A 21682-nucleotide genomic window follows, 5' to 3' on the forward strand; every position below is an offset into this window, starting at 1 on the left:
ATTATCTCCAGTACTCCTATTACTCTTAATTTATCGAATTATCTTCTATTCTCTTCCATTAATCACCTATCAATCCCTCATACGAGGCTAGTGAATACAATAAGTGTTGCTATACACTGGGTGATAGCAGTACATTGGAAATCCCCATCATTTCCCTTTTCTTAACTCAAGAATTAACGCAATCAGCCTCATGGAAAAAATCTTTCACACTCTTTACAACTCAACCCACTTCTATGACAATAAATGGGACCCCTGGTTTAAACATGCAGAAATTCTATTCCAACCAATTTAATTCAAATAATAACAATTTTGATAAGATGTTGATCCTTTGCCCTGAATTACTTTGCTGAGTAAGGATGCCGTTAGAAATATATAATATACTGTGACACCAACCACTAAATATTTCTTCTATTTTTATCTGACTGACAACTACAATGATTCTGTTATTAGACTAAATATCCTATCTTTTGTACCCTGATAATAATCTATTTGTAATACCATGCTTGTTGATATAGAAAGTTATTTTGTACCACCATTTTATCCCAAATAAAAAATATGTAAACATAAACAGAAATGTGACACAGGAAGCTGTAGAACTGAGACAGGAAGTAGGAGTGTCACTGGCATGAGAGTATTCACGGATCGGCTCTGTATGTGTGAAGATAGCATTGCGAATAATAAAATTTCACATTACCGACATGAGTTCGGTCCGCTGGCTGAGCTCAGGTTGGAGCTCTGCTTGCCTTGTAGTTTCTCCTGTTGTTTTATCTTTCTTGATTTCTTCAGACTGACCAAACTGTAAGCTCCTCCGTCTTCCTCTAAAGCAATGCTTCTAAATCAAACGAAATCACAATTAAAAAAAGAAACCTTCACATAAAAAATATCACACTCTAATAATGCCCATGGTTTTTTAATGGTATGCCCAATAAGCTCATATAGGTGTTATTGTCATAAGTCCAGAAACAAACAATAAAAGAGATACCACTCGAGGTGAGAGTTCCTCCAATTAGCCTTTGTTTAAGCACAGAGAGAGGGTGCTGGCTCTGTATGTCCGCCGGTCACTCGCGATCGTCCGGTACAGAGGGAGAAAGGCAGGTGGCTAATGTAAACAAAGCCGCCTGTCATTCTCACTTGTGTAAGTGTAGAGATCATACGGTCCTGCTATGTAGGATTGTATATCTCTGTAGTTACACACACAGCCACATCCCTTTAGAGTTAGAATCACGCTCCTAGGGACACATTTAACCCCTCCTTCTCCAATAATGTTAACCCCTTCTCTGCCAGTGTCATTTTTACAGTAACAGTGCATATGTATAGCACCAATTACTGTAGCAATGTCACTGGTACCCCCAAAAGTGTTAAAAATGTCAGTCAGGGGTCTGATCTGTCCGCCGCAATGTCGCAATCCTGCAAAAAAAATATCGCAGATCGCCACCATTTCTCATTAAAAAAAAAAAACAATAAACATGACAAAAATCTTTCCCTTAGTAAATGCAATAACTTTTGCGCAAACCAATCAAAATACGCTTATTGCGATTTTTTTTATCAAAAATATGTAGCAGAAAACTTGGCCTAAAATGTTAAAAAATTTAGATTTTTACATTTTTTGGGGGGGAATTTCATATAAAAAAAATGTGAAAAATATTGTTATTTTTGCAAAATTGTCGCTCTTTTTTTGTTTATAGCGCATGATCAAAAATCGCACAGGTGATCAAATACCACCAAAAGGAAGCTCTGTTTGTGGGAAAAAAAGGACGTCAATTTCATTTGGGTACAGCGTCGCACGGCTGCGCAATTGTCCGTTAAATTCACGCAGTGCCGAATAGCAAAATACCCCCTGGTCAGGAAGGGGGTTAAATCTTCTGGGGCTTAAGTGGTTAAAGTAGGTTCATTGACACATCTCAAATTATTTTTCTATTTGCAAGCCCTATCTCGTATTAATATACATTGTGTATTAATACGAGATAGGTCTTGCAAATAGCAAAATACTTTCAAATAGCAAAATGCTGCATGAATTTTATCCACAATAAATGTGAATTGCATTGGAGTGCGGCCGTCCGGACATCTTTTGTTTCCATAGGTGTTATTGTCAGTTGTCCACAAACCTCTGGTCATAAAGCATACATAAATCAGATATTTCCTTTAGTGAAAACCACATGTCATCAGATCCATGGATCGGCAGCTGACGGTATATGCAGATCTTGACCTGTCTGTGCCTATGGCCATCCTTCACAATGTCAATTAAAGGGATGGTGGGGGGGTCATATGTAACAGGAGGTTTGACTGTAATTGGAGGCTGTGATGAACTACTTTGTATTGACACTTTAAAGAGGAGCTCCAGTCTGACAGCAATAGAAAGGGACTTTTTAGGGTAAAAGAAGTGTTCCAGCTGTGGGAAAAAAAATTTAAAGTCAGCAGCTACAAATACTGTAGCTGCTGACTTTTAATAGAAGGACACTTCCCTGTCCAGGGATCCAGCAATGTCGTCACCCGAAGTGATTATTCGATCGGCTTCGGGTGAAGAAACAGCATCTTAGGTAAGCAAAGCCAGTAGTGAAGCTCCGGCTTCACTGCCAGTTTCCTGCCATGCTGTGCTTTGTGAATGGTCCCGCAGTCTTCTGGGATCTGTGATGGGTCCCAGAAGACTGTGGGGGAAAGAGGAGGGGGCTGAACGTCAGCACAGATTGTCACGGCAATCTTGACTGGATGTGGGAGCAGGTACCTGTCAAAACCAGGTACCCGCTTCTCCCCTCCCCCCCCCCCAAAAAGTGCCAAATGTGGCAGTGGAGGGGGGGGGGTGATGAAAACAAGCAGAACCTCCCCTGTTGGGTGAAGTTCCGCTTTAAAGTGGTTCTAAAGGCAGAAGTTTTTTTTTTATCTTAATGCATTATTTGCATTAGGATAAAAAAACCTTCAGTGTGCAGCAGCCCCCCTCAGCCCCATAATACTTACCTGAGCCTCATTTCAATCCAGCCATGTTGCACGAGTGCCTCGGCTGTCTGGGGCTCTCCGTCCTTATTGGCTAAGACAGCAGCGAGCGCCATTGGCTCATGCTGCTGTCAATCAAAGTCAGTAAGCCAAAGTCAGTAAGCCAATGAGGAGAGAGAGGAGGTGGTGCCGAGCCACGGCTCCATGTCTGAATAGACACACAGAGCAGCAGCTCGGTTCAGGTGCCCCCATAGCAAGCTGCTTGTGGTGGAGGCAGGGGGAAGGGGCCAGGAGCGCCGAGGGACCCGAGAAGAGGAGGATCTGGGTTGCGGTGTGCAAAATCACTGCACAGAGGAGGTAAGTATAACAAGTTTGTTATTTAAAAATAAGACTTTAAAATCACTTTAAGGTCTCGTCTACAGGGATGTAATAAATAGGCATTTGCTTCATACTAACCACTTGCCGACCAGTCACTGGGACTGTACTGCGGCAAAGTACTGCCAAAAGAAAGCTGTGTTCGTGTCAAAAAAAGAAAGTAAATTTCATTTGGGTACGGCGTCGCACGACCGCGCAATTGTCAGTTAAAGTCGCAAAGTGCCGAATCGCAAAAAGTGGCCTGGACGTAAGACAGCAAAATCCTCCAGTGGTAAAGTGGTTAATAAACAGGCAAAAAATTTGGGGGAGCATATTTGGGGGGTTAATAAAGCTTTCCAAATACTTTGCAAAGGAAATGCCTCTTCTTTATGGCTCATTCATACATGTCTGCATTATAAAACAACCCGGAAAAATAATAGCATGCAGGCTGTTGCATTGTAAAAGAGCACACAGAAGGGCACACACGCCCTAGTGCATTGTAAATTCTGATGCGTTTCAGGGGGCACACTGCTTCTTCCCGGCTCTGAAGAAGGTGGAGTGTGTCCCGAATCACAGCTTGCCAGAGCAGCGTTACGATGTGCTTGGCCCTGCTATTCACGCACTGGATTGAGAGTTTGTGTCATACAATGTCTGCATACATTTGGTTGTATGTTTTGCAGTGTTCATTTTGTTGACTAAAACATTTTCGTTGATTAAATAAGCACTATTTTAGTGGACTAAAATAAGACTTAAAACAATTCAGATGACTAAATGTGTCAAAAATGTCAGTTAGGGGTCCGAGCTGTCCGCCGCAATATTGCAGTTCCGCAAAAAAAAAATCGCAGATCGCCGCCATTACTACTTAAAAATAAATAAATAAATAAAAACAACATAATTCTTTTCCCTTGTTAGTAGATGCGATAACTTTTGCGCAAACCAATCAAAATACGCTTATTGCGATTTTTTTCCCCAAACATATGTAGCAGAAAACAAATTGGCCTAAAATGTTAAACAATTTCGATTTTAAATTTTTTTTTTTGTTTTTTGAGAATGTCATATAGCAGAATGTGAAAAAATTATTGTTTTTTTTTTTTCAGAATTGTCGCTCTTTTTGTTTATAGCGCAAAAAATAAAAATCGCAGAGGTGATCAAATACCACCAAAAGAAAAACGGAATTTTTGTAAAATCTTACCTGTAAAATTCCTTTCTCTGAGTCCTCCGACAATCGCCGCCTCTTCATATTCGTCACATATGGGGTATTAGACTTTGCTCCGAAGGAGTAGCTAGGCAACAGAATATGTTAACATCAAAGCTTTTAACATATCCCACCCTCAAGGGGTGGTCCCCTCAGTCAATACCCTCCTACTTCCTGCAACCATATCTCAGTTTTAGTGGAATAGCAGTAGAGTATACAACCAAACCCCAAAAGAGGGGCGGGGGCGGCGACTGTCGGAGGACTCAGAGAAAGGAATTTTACAGGTAAGATTTTACAAAAATTCCGTTTTCTCTTACGTCCTCCGACAGTCGCCGCCTCTTCATATTCGTCACATATGGGGACGTCCCAAAGCAGTGCAAACATGAGGGGTGGGAAACGCATCCGCGCCGAAAAGGCAACGCAGTCTCCGCAAAGAAAGGAACCTTACCAAAGGAAGGAAACCAGCTGGGCAACAGGAAAAACAAGTGCTCAACAGGAGCAACAACCCAGGAAAAGACAAATAACCAGGGGATAAAAAAAAAAACTTATCCCAACAGCCAGAGGTCCCCAACAAGGGACCCTAGGGAATTGCCGCACTAAGAACCTTGCGGCCAAAGGAAGCATCCGCCGATGCCTGAACATCTACTTTGTAGAATTTTGTGAAAGTGTGCACGGTCGACCAAGTCGCCGCCTTACACACCTTGGCTACAGAAGCCCCATGACGACAGGCCCAAGACGTACTCAGAGATCTAGTAGAGTGCGCCTTCACAGGCACAGGGGGAACCTTCCCCTGCAAGGCATAGGCCTGTTCAATGGTCTGCCTGATCCATTTGGCGATGGTAGAGGCCGACGCCGCCATGCCCTTCCGAGGACCCTCTGGAAGAACAAACAAGGAGTCCGTCTTTCGAAAAGACTCAGTCGATTTAAGGTAAACCCTTATCGCCCGAACAACATCCAGAGAATGTAATCTCACCTCCTTTGGATGTTTAGGCTTCGCGCACAGCGAAGGCAAGACAATATCCTCATTAAGATGGAATTCCGAAACTCGTTTCGGAAGAAAAGAAGGATTAGGTCACAAGACCACCTTATCCAAATGAACAACCAGATACGGAGACTTGCAGGACAAAGCTGCCAGCTCCAACACTCTGCGAGCCGAAGTGATCGCCACCAAAAAGGCGACCTTTTTGGACAACATAGACAACGAGATCTCCCTGATCTGTTCAAAAGGAGCACGTTACAACACAGACAGAACGAGATTCAAGTCCCAAGGGGGCAAAGGATCCCTCCTAGGAGGAACCAGATGCCGCACACCCTGAACAAAAGTGCCAACCAAGGAGTTGGAAGCCACGGGACGTTGAAACAGAACGGCCAGCGCAGACACCTGACCCTTTATCGTAGCCAGCGCCAAACGCTGATCGACACCCGTTTGAAGGAAGGACAGCACTCGGGAAACCGAGTACGTGCGGGGTGAAAACCCCCTGGACTCACACCAGGCAAAATAGGCCTTCCAAGTACGGTAATAAACCTTCCCCGAGGAAGACTTCCTCGCGTTGATCAAAGTATGAACGACCTCTGGGGAGAGACCCTTCTCCTTCAGGACCTCGGTCTCAACAGCCAGGCCGTCAAAGCCAGCGACTGTAAAGCAGGATGGTATATCGGTCCTTGAGACAGGAGATCGTCTCGAAGAGGCAGACACCACGGGGCGTCGACCGCCAGATTCACGAGGTCTGCGTACCAGGACCGGCGAGGCCAGTCCGGTGCCACAAGAATCACCGTGCTGCGTTCCGAGTGTAACCTGCGAAGGAACCTGGACAGCAACTGAATCGGTGGAAACGCGTACATCAGCCTGTACTGATGCCACGGGGCCACTAACGCGTCCGACGCGTCTGCCCGAGGGTCGCGCGTCCTTGCTACGAACCTTCTCACCTTGTTGTTGAGCCGAGACGCGAACAGGTCCACATCTGGACGACCCCACTTCGCGCACAACATCTGGAAGACAGCCGGGTGGAGAGACCATTCCCCCTGATCCAGGGTCTGGCGACTCAGATAGTCCGCCTGCCAGTTCTCCACCCCCGGAATGTGAACCGCCGTTATCGCCGGGACATGAGTCTCGGCCCAAGACAGAATGTCGGCCACTTCTCGAGCCGCTCGGGCACTCCTGGTGCCCCCTTGGTGGTTGATGTAGGCCACCGCCGTGGCATTGTCCGTCTGCACCCGAACCGGGCAGCCCTGCAGTCGGTCCGTCCAGCGATGAAGACAGAGATTTATCGCACGCAATTCCAGAATGTTGATCGGAAGGGAAGACTCCCCCTCCGACCAAGTTCCCTGGGCGGACAGAACGCCCAGAACACCACCCCAGCCCGACAGGCTGGCATTCGTGGTGATCACCGTCCACGAGATAGGACGAGACGACTTGCCCCCGGACACCATCGGGGACTGAAGCCACCACAGAAGGTCTCTTCTGGTGCGATGACTCAACGAGATTTGAAGATCCAGAGATTGAGGTCGCCCGTCCCACATGGACAGGATCTCCGCTTGGAGACCCCGCGTGTGAAACTGGGCGAAGGGAATCGCCTCGAAGGCCGAGACCATCAATCCCAGACATCTCATGCACGTCCGCAGAGACGAGTGCGGAACGTCCCTGAGGGACCTGACTTCCTCCTGAAGAGTTCTGAGTTTGTCTTCCGGCAGGAAGACCTTCGCCTGCACCGAGTCCAGAATCATTCCCAGGTAGGGAAGACGAACCGACGGACTCAGTGTCGACTTTGGAAAATTTATCGTCTAACCAAACTCCTGCAGAGTTTGCATCGTGACAGACAGGTCCTTCTCCAGACCCTGGCTGGTCGCAGACCGAACCAGAATGTCGTCCAGATACCCCAGGACAGAAATGCCCTGGGCCCTCAATAATGCCAGAACCGATGCAAGCACCTTGGTGAAGACCCGCGGAGCCGAGGCGAGACCAAAAGGCAACGCCACGAACTGGTAGTGATCCTCCGCAATGGCAAATCGAAGGAACCTCTGGTGACCCTCGAAAATGGGGATGTGAAGATACGCATCCTTCAAATCGATGGAGGCCATGAATTTCCCCGGAACCAGGGCAGCCACCACCGACCGCAGGGATTCCATGCGGAACTTGCGAACCCGCACAGAGCGGTTCAGAGCCTTCAAGTCCAGAATTGGACGAACCTTGCCCTCCTTTCTGGGCACGGTGAACAGGTTGGAATAAAACCCCCGAAACCTGTCCCGATGAGGCACCGGAACTACCACTCCCTGAGCCCTCAGGTCCCGCACCGCCAGGTGCAGGTCCCTAAACGCTCTGGAGACAGTTGAAGATTTGAGGGAAAAAATCTGCTCTCCGGCCGAGAGAGAAACTCGATCTTGTAACCAGATCGAACGATCTCCTGAACCCATCTGTCCCGCACGCGGGTCAACCAGGGCTGAAGAAAACCGAGCAAGCGTCCCCCCACCCCAAAACTGGGTGAGGGCGCCCCTTCAGGCCGCACTGTTATGGGCTGCGGATCCGGATTGACCGGACTTCTGTTTTCCAGACCAGGGCTTCTGAGAGCCTTGACCTTTGAACGGTTTGCCCTTGTAGTGCGACCGAAAGGCACGAAAGGACCCCTGAGGGGGCCGAAAATTAGCATGCTTCTTCCCAGAAGCCCCCTTAGCCTTGGGGAAATGGGGCAAGAGAGTGCTCTTACCTCCGGTGATCCCCTTAATAAACACATCCAAGGACTCCCCAAAAAGGCGAGACCCATCATAAGGCAGATTGGCTAAGGTCTTACGTGAAGACTGGTCCACCGACCAACATTTCAACCAAACCAGGCGGCGAGATAACACCGCCATGCTGTGCACACGTGCAGCCAACGGGACTAGGTCCAAGTCCGCATCACACAGATACATGACACCCTGGTGGATTTGATCCACCATATCCAGGGTCGCCGGCGAGGCCGAATCGGCCACTAGGACGCGCCTAAGCATCTGCGTCCAACTTGCGACCGCCTGGGCCGCCATGAGAGAGGCAAACAGAGCCTTAAGCATAGAGCCCGTAACAGAATAAGTATGACGGGCAAGAGACTCCAATCTCCTATCCGTGGCATTACGGAACACAGGGGAATCCTCTGCAGGAATCGCAGTGGATTTGTTTAAAACCGCAATTGCGTGATCCACTGGGGGTGGCACACACCACCTTTCATCAGTGGAAGGCGAGAAAGGATAACGCAGCTTGAACCTACTTGGTACAGCAAAAGGTTTGCGAAGATTGCGCCATTGTTCCTTAACAGCGTGCTGAAAATCATCATTGCAGGGAAAAACCTGCGGCGTCCTGCGTTTTCTCTGCGTCCCATAAGCCGCCAAGGCAGCGGGGGGACACACTTCATCCTGCAAACGCAGCGTTTGTTTTATGGAAGCAATCAATTCATCCATGATTGCAAGCTCTTCAGGCGAGCCAGGGGGAGAATTATCAACCCCTTCAACTTCAGCCTCCACCTCGGACCCCACTAGATCCAGGGAGGAGCGGGACCCCGATAAGGAGGCCCCGCCATAACAACCCCATCACCTTCACCCTCAGAATCAGAGGAAAGAGCAACTCTGGGTCTTTTAGTAGATTGAGCAGCCACCAGCATCTGCACCTGAGCAGCAAGGCCAGCCACAATAGTGGCTAAATCCCCCCCTGGGGGGGAAACAGCGGTCCCCTGGCTTTCCACCAAGGCGGTAGGAAATTTGCCCTCCTGAGAATCCATTGCCCCTATAACAAATGCCGGATAATAAAGGGTTAACTGCCCCTTTAACAAGCGCGGCGAGCGCAGCCCACCGCACCACACACAAGCACAATGAGACCCCCACAGGGACAATAAAACTGACACAGGCAATGGATAGGAAGGATATAACCTGAGGAGACCCTCGCCGCTGCTGCTGCCTCGATCGGTGTTCCTGGAGAAGAGGAAGTGATGCTGCCAGGGCGCTCTATGAAAGCCTATGGGAGGCTACAAGAAAATGGCCGCCATGCATGTAGAACATGCGGCCGGAGCGAGTGTAGGCAAAATGGCGCCGTTTGGCGCCGAAACCGCCGCTCCACAGTACAGTAATGCACACATGTCTGTATATAAAAAAACATGTCAGATCGCCGCAGCGATCGCTGTATAATGCCCAAACATGCCACAAAACATGCCCCACAGCACACAGCTTCTCACACTGACAAGGCTGACACACACAGTGTCACACAGCTCCCCCCCCCCCCCTTGCAGCCCACAGCATGCAGCCGAGAGATAGGGAGACAAACAGTGTGAATAGAGGCAGGTTACACAGTCCCAGACTGACACCCCCCCAGACAGACAGGTCCCCACATAAATACACTTACCTCACAGTGGCGTGGGGGACCCGCACAGGCGAACAAGCCGCTGCACATGAGGCAGGGAGAGTCGCATACAAGACGCACAGAATGGGGGTTAAGAAACCGCACAGCGTCCAGTGAGGTAGCCACCTCACCAATCATCCCTGCACCGAACAGGGATGGGTCGTTCACTGTGCCAGGAGCGTTACCTGGCTGAACGCTCGATGGCAGGCTGGGAAGCCACTGACCCACGACCTGCGACCAGGGGGATCAGCCCGAGACCCAGCCCGCATGATCCTCTTCATCCGAAGAACTAACTAATGCTGACAAAAAGAACAGCTAAGTAAAGGTAGAGAGAAAACTCAAACAAAAAATCAAAAAAGAAGAAAGAGTCTGGGGCACAAAGCCCCAGCACAGAGAGAGCCAGCCACTCCTGACAAGCTAGACATTAAAACTGAGATATGGTTGCAGGAAGTAGGAGGGTATTGACTGAGGGGACCACCCCTTGAGGGTGGGATATGTTAAAAGCTTTGATGTTAACATATTCTGTTGCCTAGCTACTCCTTCGGAGCAAAGTCTAATACCCCATATGTGACGAATATGAAGAGGCGGCGACTGTCGGAGGACGTAAGAGAAACTCTATTTATGGGAAAAAAAGGACAATAATTTTGTTTGGGTACATCGTTGCACGACCGTGCAATTGTCCGTTAAAGTAAGGCAATGCCGAATCACAAAATATGTCCTGGTCATTAAGTGGGCAAATCCTTCCGGTCTTAACCACTTCCGGCCCGCGCTATAGCCGAAGTACGGCTACAGCGCGGGCTCTAATTTCCGGGAGGCCGTCTTAAAACGGCCTCCCAGTAACAGGCTCCCCGCGCACTCCCGCGAGCGCGCATCGGGGAAAATCTGTGTTGGCTGTGTCCCTTGGACACAGCTAAACACAGATCGTGGCGATTGGCCAATCACAGCGGCCATTTACCACGTGATCGGACCGTGCAATGAGAGATGATCTCATATGTAAACATATGAGATCGTCTCTCTTTGCCAGCTCTCCTTCCTCACACGGAGACTGCAGTGTGAGGAAGAGGAGAGCCGATCAGCGGTAAGGGGACACAAAGGAATGTAATCAGGGCACTGATCACCAGTGCCCTGATTACAGAAGAGGGGAAAAAAATGCCACAACTGCCCACAGTGCCCGCCATCAGTGCTCACAGTCAGTGCCCATAGTGCTGCCAGTCAGTGCCCATCAGTTCCTGCTCATCTAGGCACTGATGGGCACTGACTAGCAGCACTATGGGCACTGATGGTGCTGCCCATCAGTGCTGATCAGTGCCGCCTCTCAGTGCCCATCAGTGCCGCCCGTCAGTGCCACCTCTCAGTGCCCAGCAGTGCCACCTCTCAGTGCCCAGCAGTGCCACCTCTCAGTGCCCAGCAGTGCCACCTCTCAGTGCCCAGCAGTGCCACCTCTCAGTGCCCAGCAGTGCCACCTCTCAGTGCCCAGCAGTGCCACCTATCAGTGCGGCATATTAGTACCTCCTCATCAGTGCCACCTTATCAGTGCCCATAAGTGCCACCTCATCAGTGCCCATCAGTGCAGCCTATCAGTGCCCATCAGTGCCGCCTCATCAGCGCACATCAGTGAAGGAGAAAAATGTATTTATTTTCCAAATTTACTCACAGAAAATAAGAAAAACTTTTTTTTTTTCAAAATTTTCTGCCTTTCTTTTTTTTTTTGTAAGAAATAAAAAAGCCAGAGGTGATTAAATACCACCAAAAGAAAGCTCTATTTGTGTGAAAAAAATGCTAAAAATTTCATATGGGTACAGTGTAGCATGACCGCGCAATTGTCATTCAAAGCATGACAGCGCTGAAAGCTGAAAATTGGCCTGGGCAGGAAGGGGGTATAAGTGCCCAGTAGGCAAGTGGTTAAAGTGGTTAAAGTTGCACTTCTGTTTGTCAAATATTTTTGTTTGTTTATGAAACTCGGTTTTATTTATAAAGACGTTATATATCTCAATGGCTAAGAGCCGGTTCACATTAGAGCGATCCGACTTGCCGGGGCGACCTCACAAGTCGCGATGCGCTGCTCGTACCGCGACCTCGGAGCGGCCGGCACGGACTTCATAACATTGAAGTCTATGCAGGTCCCTCCGGGTCGCCCCAAAAGAAGCTCCGGACCCTTTTTCTAAGTCGGAGCGACTTGTGTCACTCCTATTAGAACGGGTCCACAGCTTCTCTATGGCAGGCGACCTGTCAGGCGACCAGGTCGCCCCAGCGTGAACCGGCTCTTAATCTGTGTCTGTAGTGCGTGTTCAAACCCTAATACCATAAAGAATATCAGATTATTAGATTTTTACTCCAGGGTTATATAATTAGTTTGGAAATTCTAGAGAAATTTTTAAATAATGCATTACAATATACCTAAACCCATTTGATTTGTAGTTGACTAAAATGTACTGGAGATTTTAGTCAACTAAAATATGACTAAAACTAAAACAATTCCGAGGACTAAAATATGACTAAAACTAACATAGCATTTTAGTAAAAAGACTAAAAAACGACTAAAACTAAAATGGCATTTTAGTCAAAAGACTATGACTAAAACTAAACCAAAATTTGCTGCCAAAATTAACACTAACGTTTTGTTCTATACAAAAAAAAAAAACTTTGGTAATGCACTAGGCCTGTGTTCCCTCCTGTGTGCTCTTTTACATCTTCTACTAGATTCCCCGATCTGAGGAGGGCTGCTTCAACAAAGCTCTTGATAATACAATGCTCAAGTAGACTCTGAGGCAGAACCCTATCCACTGGAAGTGTTTATGTGCTTTGTTATCTGTTGTATGCGAAAGATAGAGGGAGGCAATGATCTCTCTGCAGAGGTCCATCATGTCACCTACAGCCTTCAGAGCCAGAGTTCCCAAATCAGCAGGGAGTATGGGTTTTGTTGATTGCAGAGCACTACCTCTGGCTCAGTAGGGGTAGGGGGGGGTGTTGAATTTCTACAAAGAAACTGTTTCCCCCACAGGGAGTAAGGGTCCTACTCTGCAGCTGCGGCAAGAGACAGGCTTTTCCTTTGACTGCTTTCTAAATTAAAGTGCAGAGCTTTGTACACCTTTTCTGATGTGCATGGAGTAAATTTAGTGGATTTAAAAAATCTGAAGGTTAATTTGGCTTTACGAAGCCCAAGGTAAAAAAATGGATATACCTGAAGATGGAAGTAGCAAACCCCGATAGTATGAATAAACCCAATCATTACCATGCTGGAGAATACATCGCTGTCACTACACGTAGCCTCCCCCTGGATGGAACAGATGTGAATGCTGTGCACAGGACAGCTGGTCATGTGGAGTTAGTCCTATAGATTCCCAGATAAAACCAATTCATTTCACTTAAACACTGAAATGAGGTTTAATTAATTCACTATATGTTCAGCAATGCCGTGCTCTGCTAGTTCTGTTTTATTGTTATTGATTTTATACAAGAAATGGAGCAAAACCATTCGAGTCACCTCCATAAACATGGAGAGTAGATTAATGGATTTGTTATGGAAAAAAAGAGTCCGGTCAGCAAAAGTCCACAATTAGAGGAACTCAACATATGTATTGCTTTTAAGGACAAAGCCAAGATTAGCGTTCAAGTGCATGTATTCAATAATCTGAACGTATGGTTATAAGACAATGGAGATTAGGAATTGGGTGTTATGTCCATCTTTACTGTATATCAAGATGCTATAAATTGGATCCAATGGAAGTGAAATATTTTGGAAACACATCCCTTTTTATCAATTTCTACTCTTAACCACTTAAGCCCCGGAAAATTTTACCCTCTTCCTGACCAGGCCCCATTTTGCGATTCGGCACTGCGTGACTTTAATGCACAATTGCGCGGTTGCATTAAAGGACGCTGTACCTAAACGAATTTGACGTCCTTTTTTTTCCCACAAACAGAGCTTTCTTTTGGTGGTATTTCATCACCTGTGCGATTTTTTGATCATGCGCTATAAACAAAAAAAAAAAGCGTAAATTTTGAAAAAATAACAATATTTTTCACATTTTTTTATTAAATTCCCCCCCCCAAAAAAATGTAAAAATCAAAATTTTTTTAACATTTTTGACCAATTTGTTTTTCGCTACATATGTTTGGTAAAAAAAATCGCAATAAGCGTATTTTGATTGGTTTGCGCAAAAGTTATTGCATTTACTAAGGGAAAAATTTCTGTCATTTTTGGTGTTTTTTTTTTTTTTTTAACGAGTAATGGCGGCGATCTGCGATTTTTTTGCGGGACTGCGACATTGCGGCAGACAGATCGGACCCTTGACTGACATTTTTTACACTTTTGGGGGTACCAGTGACATTACTACAGTAATCAGTGCTATACATATGCACTGTTACTGTAAAAATGACACTGACAGGGAAGGGGGTTAACTGTATTTGAGAAGGAGGGGTTAAGTGTGTCCCTAGGGGTGTGTTTCTAACTGTGATTGGATGTGGCTTTACATGTAACAGCAGAGATCTACGGTCCTACATAGCAGGACCGTTAGATCTCTGCTGTTACACAAGGGAGAGTGACAGGCGGCTTTGTTTACACTAGCCGCCTGCCTTTCTCCCTCTGTAACTGATGATCGCGAGTGACCGGCGGACATCAGGTCCGCCGGTCACTCGCGCGGGGGGGTCCGTGAACGAGCTCACAGGCTAGTGACATACCGGTACGTCACTTTGCCTGCACGGGGCTGACCGCCACAGTATATATACTTGCGGCGGTCGGCAAGTGGTTAAGGACAAAGCCAAGATTAACGTTCAAGTGCATGTGTTCAATAATATGAACGCATGGTTATAAGACAATCGAGATTAAGAATTGGGTGTTATGTCCATCTTTACTGTATATCAAGATGTATAAATTGGATCCAATGGAAGTGAAATATTTTAGAAGCAACACATCCCTTTTTATCAATTTCTACTCTCTTAAAGGCTCCTATGACCAGAATTGTCCACAGGGATGTCCCATGTTGTAGTTTGTATTTAGATCTTCACAAATAAATAAGCTTCATACTTACAGTGGGGAAAATATTTATTTGATCCTCTATACCAGGGTTTCTCAACCAGCCTTCCATGGAACCCTAGGATTCCTCCTGAGGTTGCTAGGGGTTCCTTGAGCAATGGGCAATTTCTGCCTCTCAGATAAGTTCCCAATGACACCATTGTTCCTTTTATCTATCTGTAAGGGGGTAATTCTTCCCAATGATGACATGAGTAAGGAGCATTCTTCCCACTGACTGTCACACTAATGTATCATGAGTTGTAGATTTTTCATTTTTAGCAGGGGTTCCCCGAGTCCAGACATTTATTTCAAGGGTTCCTCTGTGTTGAAAAGGTTGGGAAAGGCTGCTCTATACATTTTGTAAGTTTGCCCACTTACAAAGAAATGAAGGTTCTAAAATTTTTATCATAGGTGTATTTCAAATGATAGAGACAGAATATCAACCAAAAATCCAGAAAAAAACAAATAATTCAAATGTTCTAAATTGAGTTGCAGTTCAGTGAGTAAAATAAGTATTTGATCCCCTACCAACCAACAATGATTCTGGCTCCCACAGACTGGCTACAGTATGTGCTCATGTGGTTCACAGATTAGTCCTGTCAATTTAGGAAGGTGCTCCTAACGACAACTCGTTATATGTATAAAAGACACCTGTCCACAGAATCTCTTTCTTCCATTCAACCCCCGTTCACATCGGCGCGATTTGACATGTTTTATTGTCATTGATTTTATACAAGAAATGGAGCAAAACCATTCCAGTCACCTCCATAAACATAGAGAGTAGATTAATGGATTCGTTATGGAACAAAATTTCCAAAAGAAGTTCCTGCGCTACTTTAGGGACCTTGGGGGCGATTTCAATAGACATCGGTGCATGAACCCGCACAGATGTCTTTAAACTCGCCTCCGAACTTGCATTAAAATGTGAGTTTGAAATTGTGCGACAAGGGACAGGGTTCAGGGACAAGATAGTAGACCTGCACAGGGCTGGAATGGGCTATGAGACCAAATATCAAGAAGCTTGGTGAGAAAGACAACTGTTGGAGCGATAATTCACAAATGGAAGAAATACAGTGGGTACGGAAAGTATTCAGACCCCCTTAAATTTTTCACTCTTTGTTATATTGCAGCCATTTGCTAAAATCATTTAGGTTCATTCTTCTTCCTCATGAATGTACACATAGCACCCCATACTGACAGAAAAACACAGAATTGTTGACATTGTTGCAAATTTATTAAAAAAGAAAAACTGAAATATCACATGGTCCTAAGTATTCAGACCCTTTGCTGTGACACTCATATATTTAACTCAGGTGCTTTCCATTTCTTCTGATCATCCTTGAGATGGTTCTACACCTTCATTTGAGTCCAGCTGTGTTTGATTATACTGATTGGACTTGATTAGGAAAGCCACACACCTGTCTATATAAGACCTTCCAGATCACAATGCATGTCAGAGCAAATGAGAATTATGAGGTCAAAGGAACTGCCTGAAGAGCTCAGAGACAGAATTGTGGCAAGGCACAGATCTGTCCAAGGTTACAAAAAGATTTCTGCTGCACTTAAGGTTCCTAAGAGCACAGTGGCCTCCATAATCCTCAAATGGAAGACGTTTGGGATGACCAGAACCCTTCCTAGAGCTGGCCGTCCGGCCAAACTGAGCTATCGGGGGAGAAGAGCCTTGGTGAGAGAGGTAAAGAAGAACCCAAAGATCAATGTGGCTGAGCTTCAGAGATGCAGTCTGGAGAGGGGAGAAAGTTGTAGAAAGTCAACCATCACTGCAGCCCTCCACCAGTCGGGGCTTTATGGCAGAGTGGCCCGACGGAAGCCTCTCCTCAGTGTAAGACACATGAAAGCCTGCATGGAGTTTGCTAAAAAAAAACACCTGAAGGACTCCAAGATGGTGAGAAATAAGATTCTCTGGTCTGATGAGACCAAAATAGAACTTTTTGGCCTTAATTCTAAGCGGTATGTGTGGAGAAAACCAGGCACTGCTCATCACCTGTCCAATACAGTCCCAACAGTGAAGCATGGTGGTGGCAGCATCATGCTGTGGGGTGTTTTTCAGCTGCAGGGACAGGACGACTGGTTGCAATCGAGGGAAAGATGAATGCGGCCAAGTACAGGGATATCCTGGACAAAAACCTTCTCCAGAGTGCTCTGGACCTCAGACTGGGCCGAAGGTTTACCTTCCAACAAGACAATGACCCTAAGCACACAGCTAAAATAACGAAGGAGTGGCTTCACAACAACTCCGTGACTGTTCTTGAATGGCTCAGCCAGAGCCCTGACTTAAACCCAATTGAGCATCTCTGGAGAGACCTAAAAATGGCTGTCCACCAACGTTTACCATCCAACCTGACAGAACTGGAGAGGATCTGCAAGGAGCAATGGCAGAGGATCCCCAAATCCAGGTGTGAAAGACTTGTTGCATCTTTCCCAAAAAGACTCCTGGCTGTATTAGATCAAAAGGGGGCTTCTACTAAATACTGAGCAAAGGGTCTGAATACTTAGGACCATGTGATATTTCAGTTTTTCTTTTTTAATAAATCTGCAACAAGGTCAACAATTCTGTGTTTTTCTGTCAGTATGGGGTGCTATGTGTACATTCATGAGGAAGAAGAATGAACTTAAATGATTTTAGCAAATGGCTGCAATATAACAAAGAGTGAAAAATTTAAGGGGGGTCTGAATACTTTCCGTACCCACTGTACAAAATAACCATCAATCGCCCTCGGTCTGGAGCTCTATGCAAGATTTTGCTTCATTGGGTAAGGATGATCATGAGAAAAGTGAAGGATTATCCGAGAACTACAAATGAGGAACTTGTGAATGATCTCAAGACAGTTGGGACCACAGTCACCAAACAAACCATTGGTAACACAATACCCCGCCATGGATTGAAATCCTGCAGCGCCCACAAGGTCTCCCTCCTCTAGAAGGCACATGTACAGCACAGGCCCATCTGAAGCATGCCAATGAACATCTAAATGATTCAGAGAAGGATTGGGAGAAAGTGCTGTAGGCAGATGAGATCAAAACTGAGCTCTTTGGCACTAACTCGACTCGCCATGTTTGGAGGAAGAAAAATGCGGACTTTGACTCTAAGAACACCATCCCTACAGTCAAGCATGGAGGTGGAAACATGACGCTTTGGGGCTGTTTCTCTACTAAAGGAACAGTCTGATTTTGCTGCATTGAGAGCCAATGGACGGGGCCATGCATTGTAAAATTTTGGATGAGAACCATCTTCCCTCAGCCAGAACACTGAGGTCATGCCAATGACCCAAAACATACTGCCAAGGCAACAAAGGAGTGGCTCAAGAAGAAGCACATTAAGGTCGTGGAAGCACATTAAGGGCATGGAATGCCCTAGCCAGTCCCCAAACCTAAATTTTATAGAAAATGTATGGAGGGAGCTGAGACTTCAAGTTGCCAAGAGACAGCCAAGAAACCTTAAGGATTTAGAGATGATCTGTAAAGAAGAGTGGACCAAAATCCCTCCTGAGATGAGTGCAAACCTAGTAACCAACTATAAGAATTGTCTTACCTCTTTGCTTGCCAACAAGGGTTTCTCCACCAAGTACTAAGTCATATTTTGCTTGGAGATAAAATACTTATTTTACTCACTGAACTGCAACTCAAGTTTTAACATTTGTATCATGTTTTTTTTCTGGATTTTTGGTTGATATTCTGTCTCTATCATTTGAAATACACCTATGATAAAAATGATAGACCCTTAATTTCTTTGTAAGTGGGCAAACTTACATAATTTGCAGGGGATCAAATAGTTATTTCCCCCAATATATGTTTGCTTCTGATATGTTTGTGATGAATTTGAAGGATATGCAATGCAATGTTTCAATCATATGAAGCATTTCTCTAGCATGTTCTGCCACTTTTATTCACCTGTACAAGTTTGTGTGATCGCATCTCAAAAGCAAACCATGTTTTCCTAAAAGTATTTTGCACTTAGGTATGGCTCTATACTCCGGCCCCAACTGTATTTAAGCAACAGTTCACAAAGTGACTTTTGTGCAAGTCCCTTTGCACCTTTCTAATACTTACCGTAGTTCTCAAAGGAGTCTTCTTGGTGTCTTGTACTACATCCTGTGATACAAATTTTACTGGCTCCTTTATCTGCCTTCTAGATCTCTTTGTCCCATTTGGTAAAGTTTCCATAGCGAAATCTGCTTCTACATCACTGCTCCCGGCCTGGTCACACTCAGAGCATTGCCTAAAAAAAAATACCAATATTCAGGTTATCATAAACATGGAAACATACTTAAACACTTGCCGACTGCCGCACGACTATTTACGTCGGCAGTCAGCCCCTCACAGGCAGAGCGACGTAGGGCTACGTCGCTAGCCTGTAAGGGTTTTGGGAGCGAGCACGCGCCGCCGGATGCGCGCTCCCGCTCGGTCACGGACCCCCCCCCCCCCCCCCCCGCGCGTGTGCCCGGCGGACATCGCGCGATCGTCCGTGACAGCGGGAGAAAGGCAGGCGGCTAGTGTAAACAAAGCCGCCTGTCAGTTCTCCCTGTGTAAGAATGGTGATCAAACGGTTCTACTATGTAGGACCGTTGATCGTTGTTCTTACACATCAAGCCACAGCCAATCACAGTTAGAAACACGCCCCTAGGACACACTTAAACCCCTCCCTCTCCAATACAGTTAACTCCTTCACTGCCAGTGTCATTTTTACAGTAACAGTGCATATGTATAGCACTGATTACTGTAGTAATGTCACTGGTACCCCCAAAAGTGTCAAAAATGTCAGTCAAGGGTCCGATCTGTCCGCCCCAATGTCGCAGTCCCGCAAAAAAAATCGCAGATCACCGCCATTACGCGTTAAAAAAAAAAAAAACAACAAAAATGACAAATATTTCCCTTTGTTAGTAAACGCAATAACTTTTGCGCAAACCAATCAAAATACATATGGTAAAAAAAAAAATTGGCCTAAAATGTTAAAAAATTTTGATTTTTAAATTTTTTTGGGGAATTTCATATAAAAAATGTGAAAAATATTGTTATTTTTGCAAAATTTACGCTTTTTTTTGTTTATAGCGCATGATCAAAAAATCGCACAGGTGATCAAATACCACCAAAAGAAAGCTCTGTTTGTGGGAAAAAAAGGACGTCAAATTCGTTTAGGTACAGCGTCGCACGACCGCGCAATTGTCCGTTAAAGTCACGCAGTGCCGAATCGCAAAATAGGCCCTGGTCAGGAAGGGGGTAAAATCTTCCGGGGCTTAAGTGGTTAAAATAAACATCAATCTCCATAATGTAAGTTGTATATTTAAAGATCAATTTCTGTTGAGCAGCAGTGGCCACACACGGATCAAAATATGGCCGGTCCCTGGTGAACTGGCCAAATTTCAATCAATCTATGACCACCTTACAGTGAATATAAACCTGATTCATGAAATCTGACTTGGGCACATATATATCTGTAGTGTTTACCTTTCTCTCTTCAAAGCACTAAGTCCCACACCATTCTTCTGTTATCAGCATGATAACTTCTGACAAGTTTTCCGACAACTGAGAGGCTGAATTTTGTGTTGGGATGGGTGCTATAAATAGATTAGTAGAGAGAAGGTCTATTCACAGCACAGCAGGTTTCTGCCTATATGGAGGAGGAGGGGGGGGGGTGTGCCTTTCCTCCAATCAGCTGTCTCACAGGGTATGGCCAAATTTCCCTCCCACAGGTGAATCAGAAAGAGAAACTTCTAACAGGACGTGCACTAAGTAAACAGTCTAGAAAGCTGAAGACAGCAGGTATATAAGTAAAACTTTTGTAGGAGGATTTGTTTCTGTGTATAATCTGAGTCTGTTCACTTCACTTGCCGAAGGACCACTGCCGAAACAGAGAGCCGAGACACTAGGGGAGCCACATCCAAAGAGACATCACAGATAAACTGCAGCCCCTGGACCATCTGGTCCGCCAGCTAAGCAAAGGCAGGGGGGGGGGGGCTACTCCTCCCTCCAGGTCACGGCGCAAAAGCCTAGCCCATTTGGTCGGAGTCTGTGATACTGAATATCGGCCTCAGTGCCAAACCAGCCAGGATTGTACATATTGTGGGGCAAAACCTCCGCCTTCCTGTCAGCCAGGTCCTTAAAGGCCGGGGACTCTTGAACCGGAATCATGGTTGCCTTGTACAAACTGAAAACCGGAGAGTCCACCACCGGTGGAACAGTCCACATATTAAGAAGGGACTCCTCATAGGGGTATTGCCTAGCAAAATCGCTTAGGGACCCCAAGGGGACGCTTTGGTCGTCCCCACTATTTAGTGACAATTCTGTCAAAATAGGAGGGGAAAGGGAACACCTTTTCCGCTCTGCATGGCTTGTGAATGCCAAAGGGCTCCACTGTCATGGCCGCTGCTATTTTCAATGGCAAACCACCGAAAAATGGCCCCTGGACTACACAAACATGGCCGCCGTGCATTAAGCACACAGGCTACAAGAAAATGGCGGCCCCACGTGGCACCAGGAGGCTTCCAGGGGCCCAGTAGGGATCCCTAGGGCTCAGAAAACAGCACAGACAAGAAGGGGCGACCCTTGCAGGAGCCTCCACCAGGTACAGACCCCCCCCCCCACAGTCGATCGCCCAGCCACCCACTGGCGCACTCCCCCGCCCCCATCTCCAGCACAGCACCCTGCCCCCTAGGCGGTGAACAAGGCCACCCCACAGCCCCAGCATTAGTGGAGGAGAGGGGATACAGATGGGGGGTGAGATGGCCCACAGGGACGGCTAGACCCATGAGGGGGGCTACCTAATGGGAAGGAGGGGAACCCAGGGGTCTGACCATCACATGGAGGGGCCCACTTCCAC

At 46.3% G+C, this 21682-nt stretch overlaps 1 protein-coding gene across 1 annotated transcript in view; it reads right to left on the reverse strand.

Moving 5' to 3' along the window:
- Positions 1-21682, reverse strand: part of PHF14 (PHD finger protein 14) — a gene marked incomplete at its 5' end in the record, with an annotated part of 389174 nt that overhangs the window by 211994 nt on the left and 155498 nt on the right. The window contains 2 exons of the mRNA XM_082258885.1: positions 695-832; positions 18916-19084. Coding sequence (XP_082115011.1) covers positions 695-832; positions 18916-19084 — 307 coding nt within the window. The remainder of the gene's footprint in view (positions 1-694; positions 833-18915; positions 19085-21682) is intronic.

The sequence above is a fragment of the Pelophylax lessonae genome (genome assembly GCF_965119305.1).
Source record: "Pelophylax lessonae genome assembly, chromosome: 5".
Classification (NCBI taxonomy): Eukaryota; Metazoa; Chordata; class Amphibia; order Anura; family Ranidae; genus Pelophylax; species Pelophylax lessonae.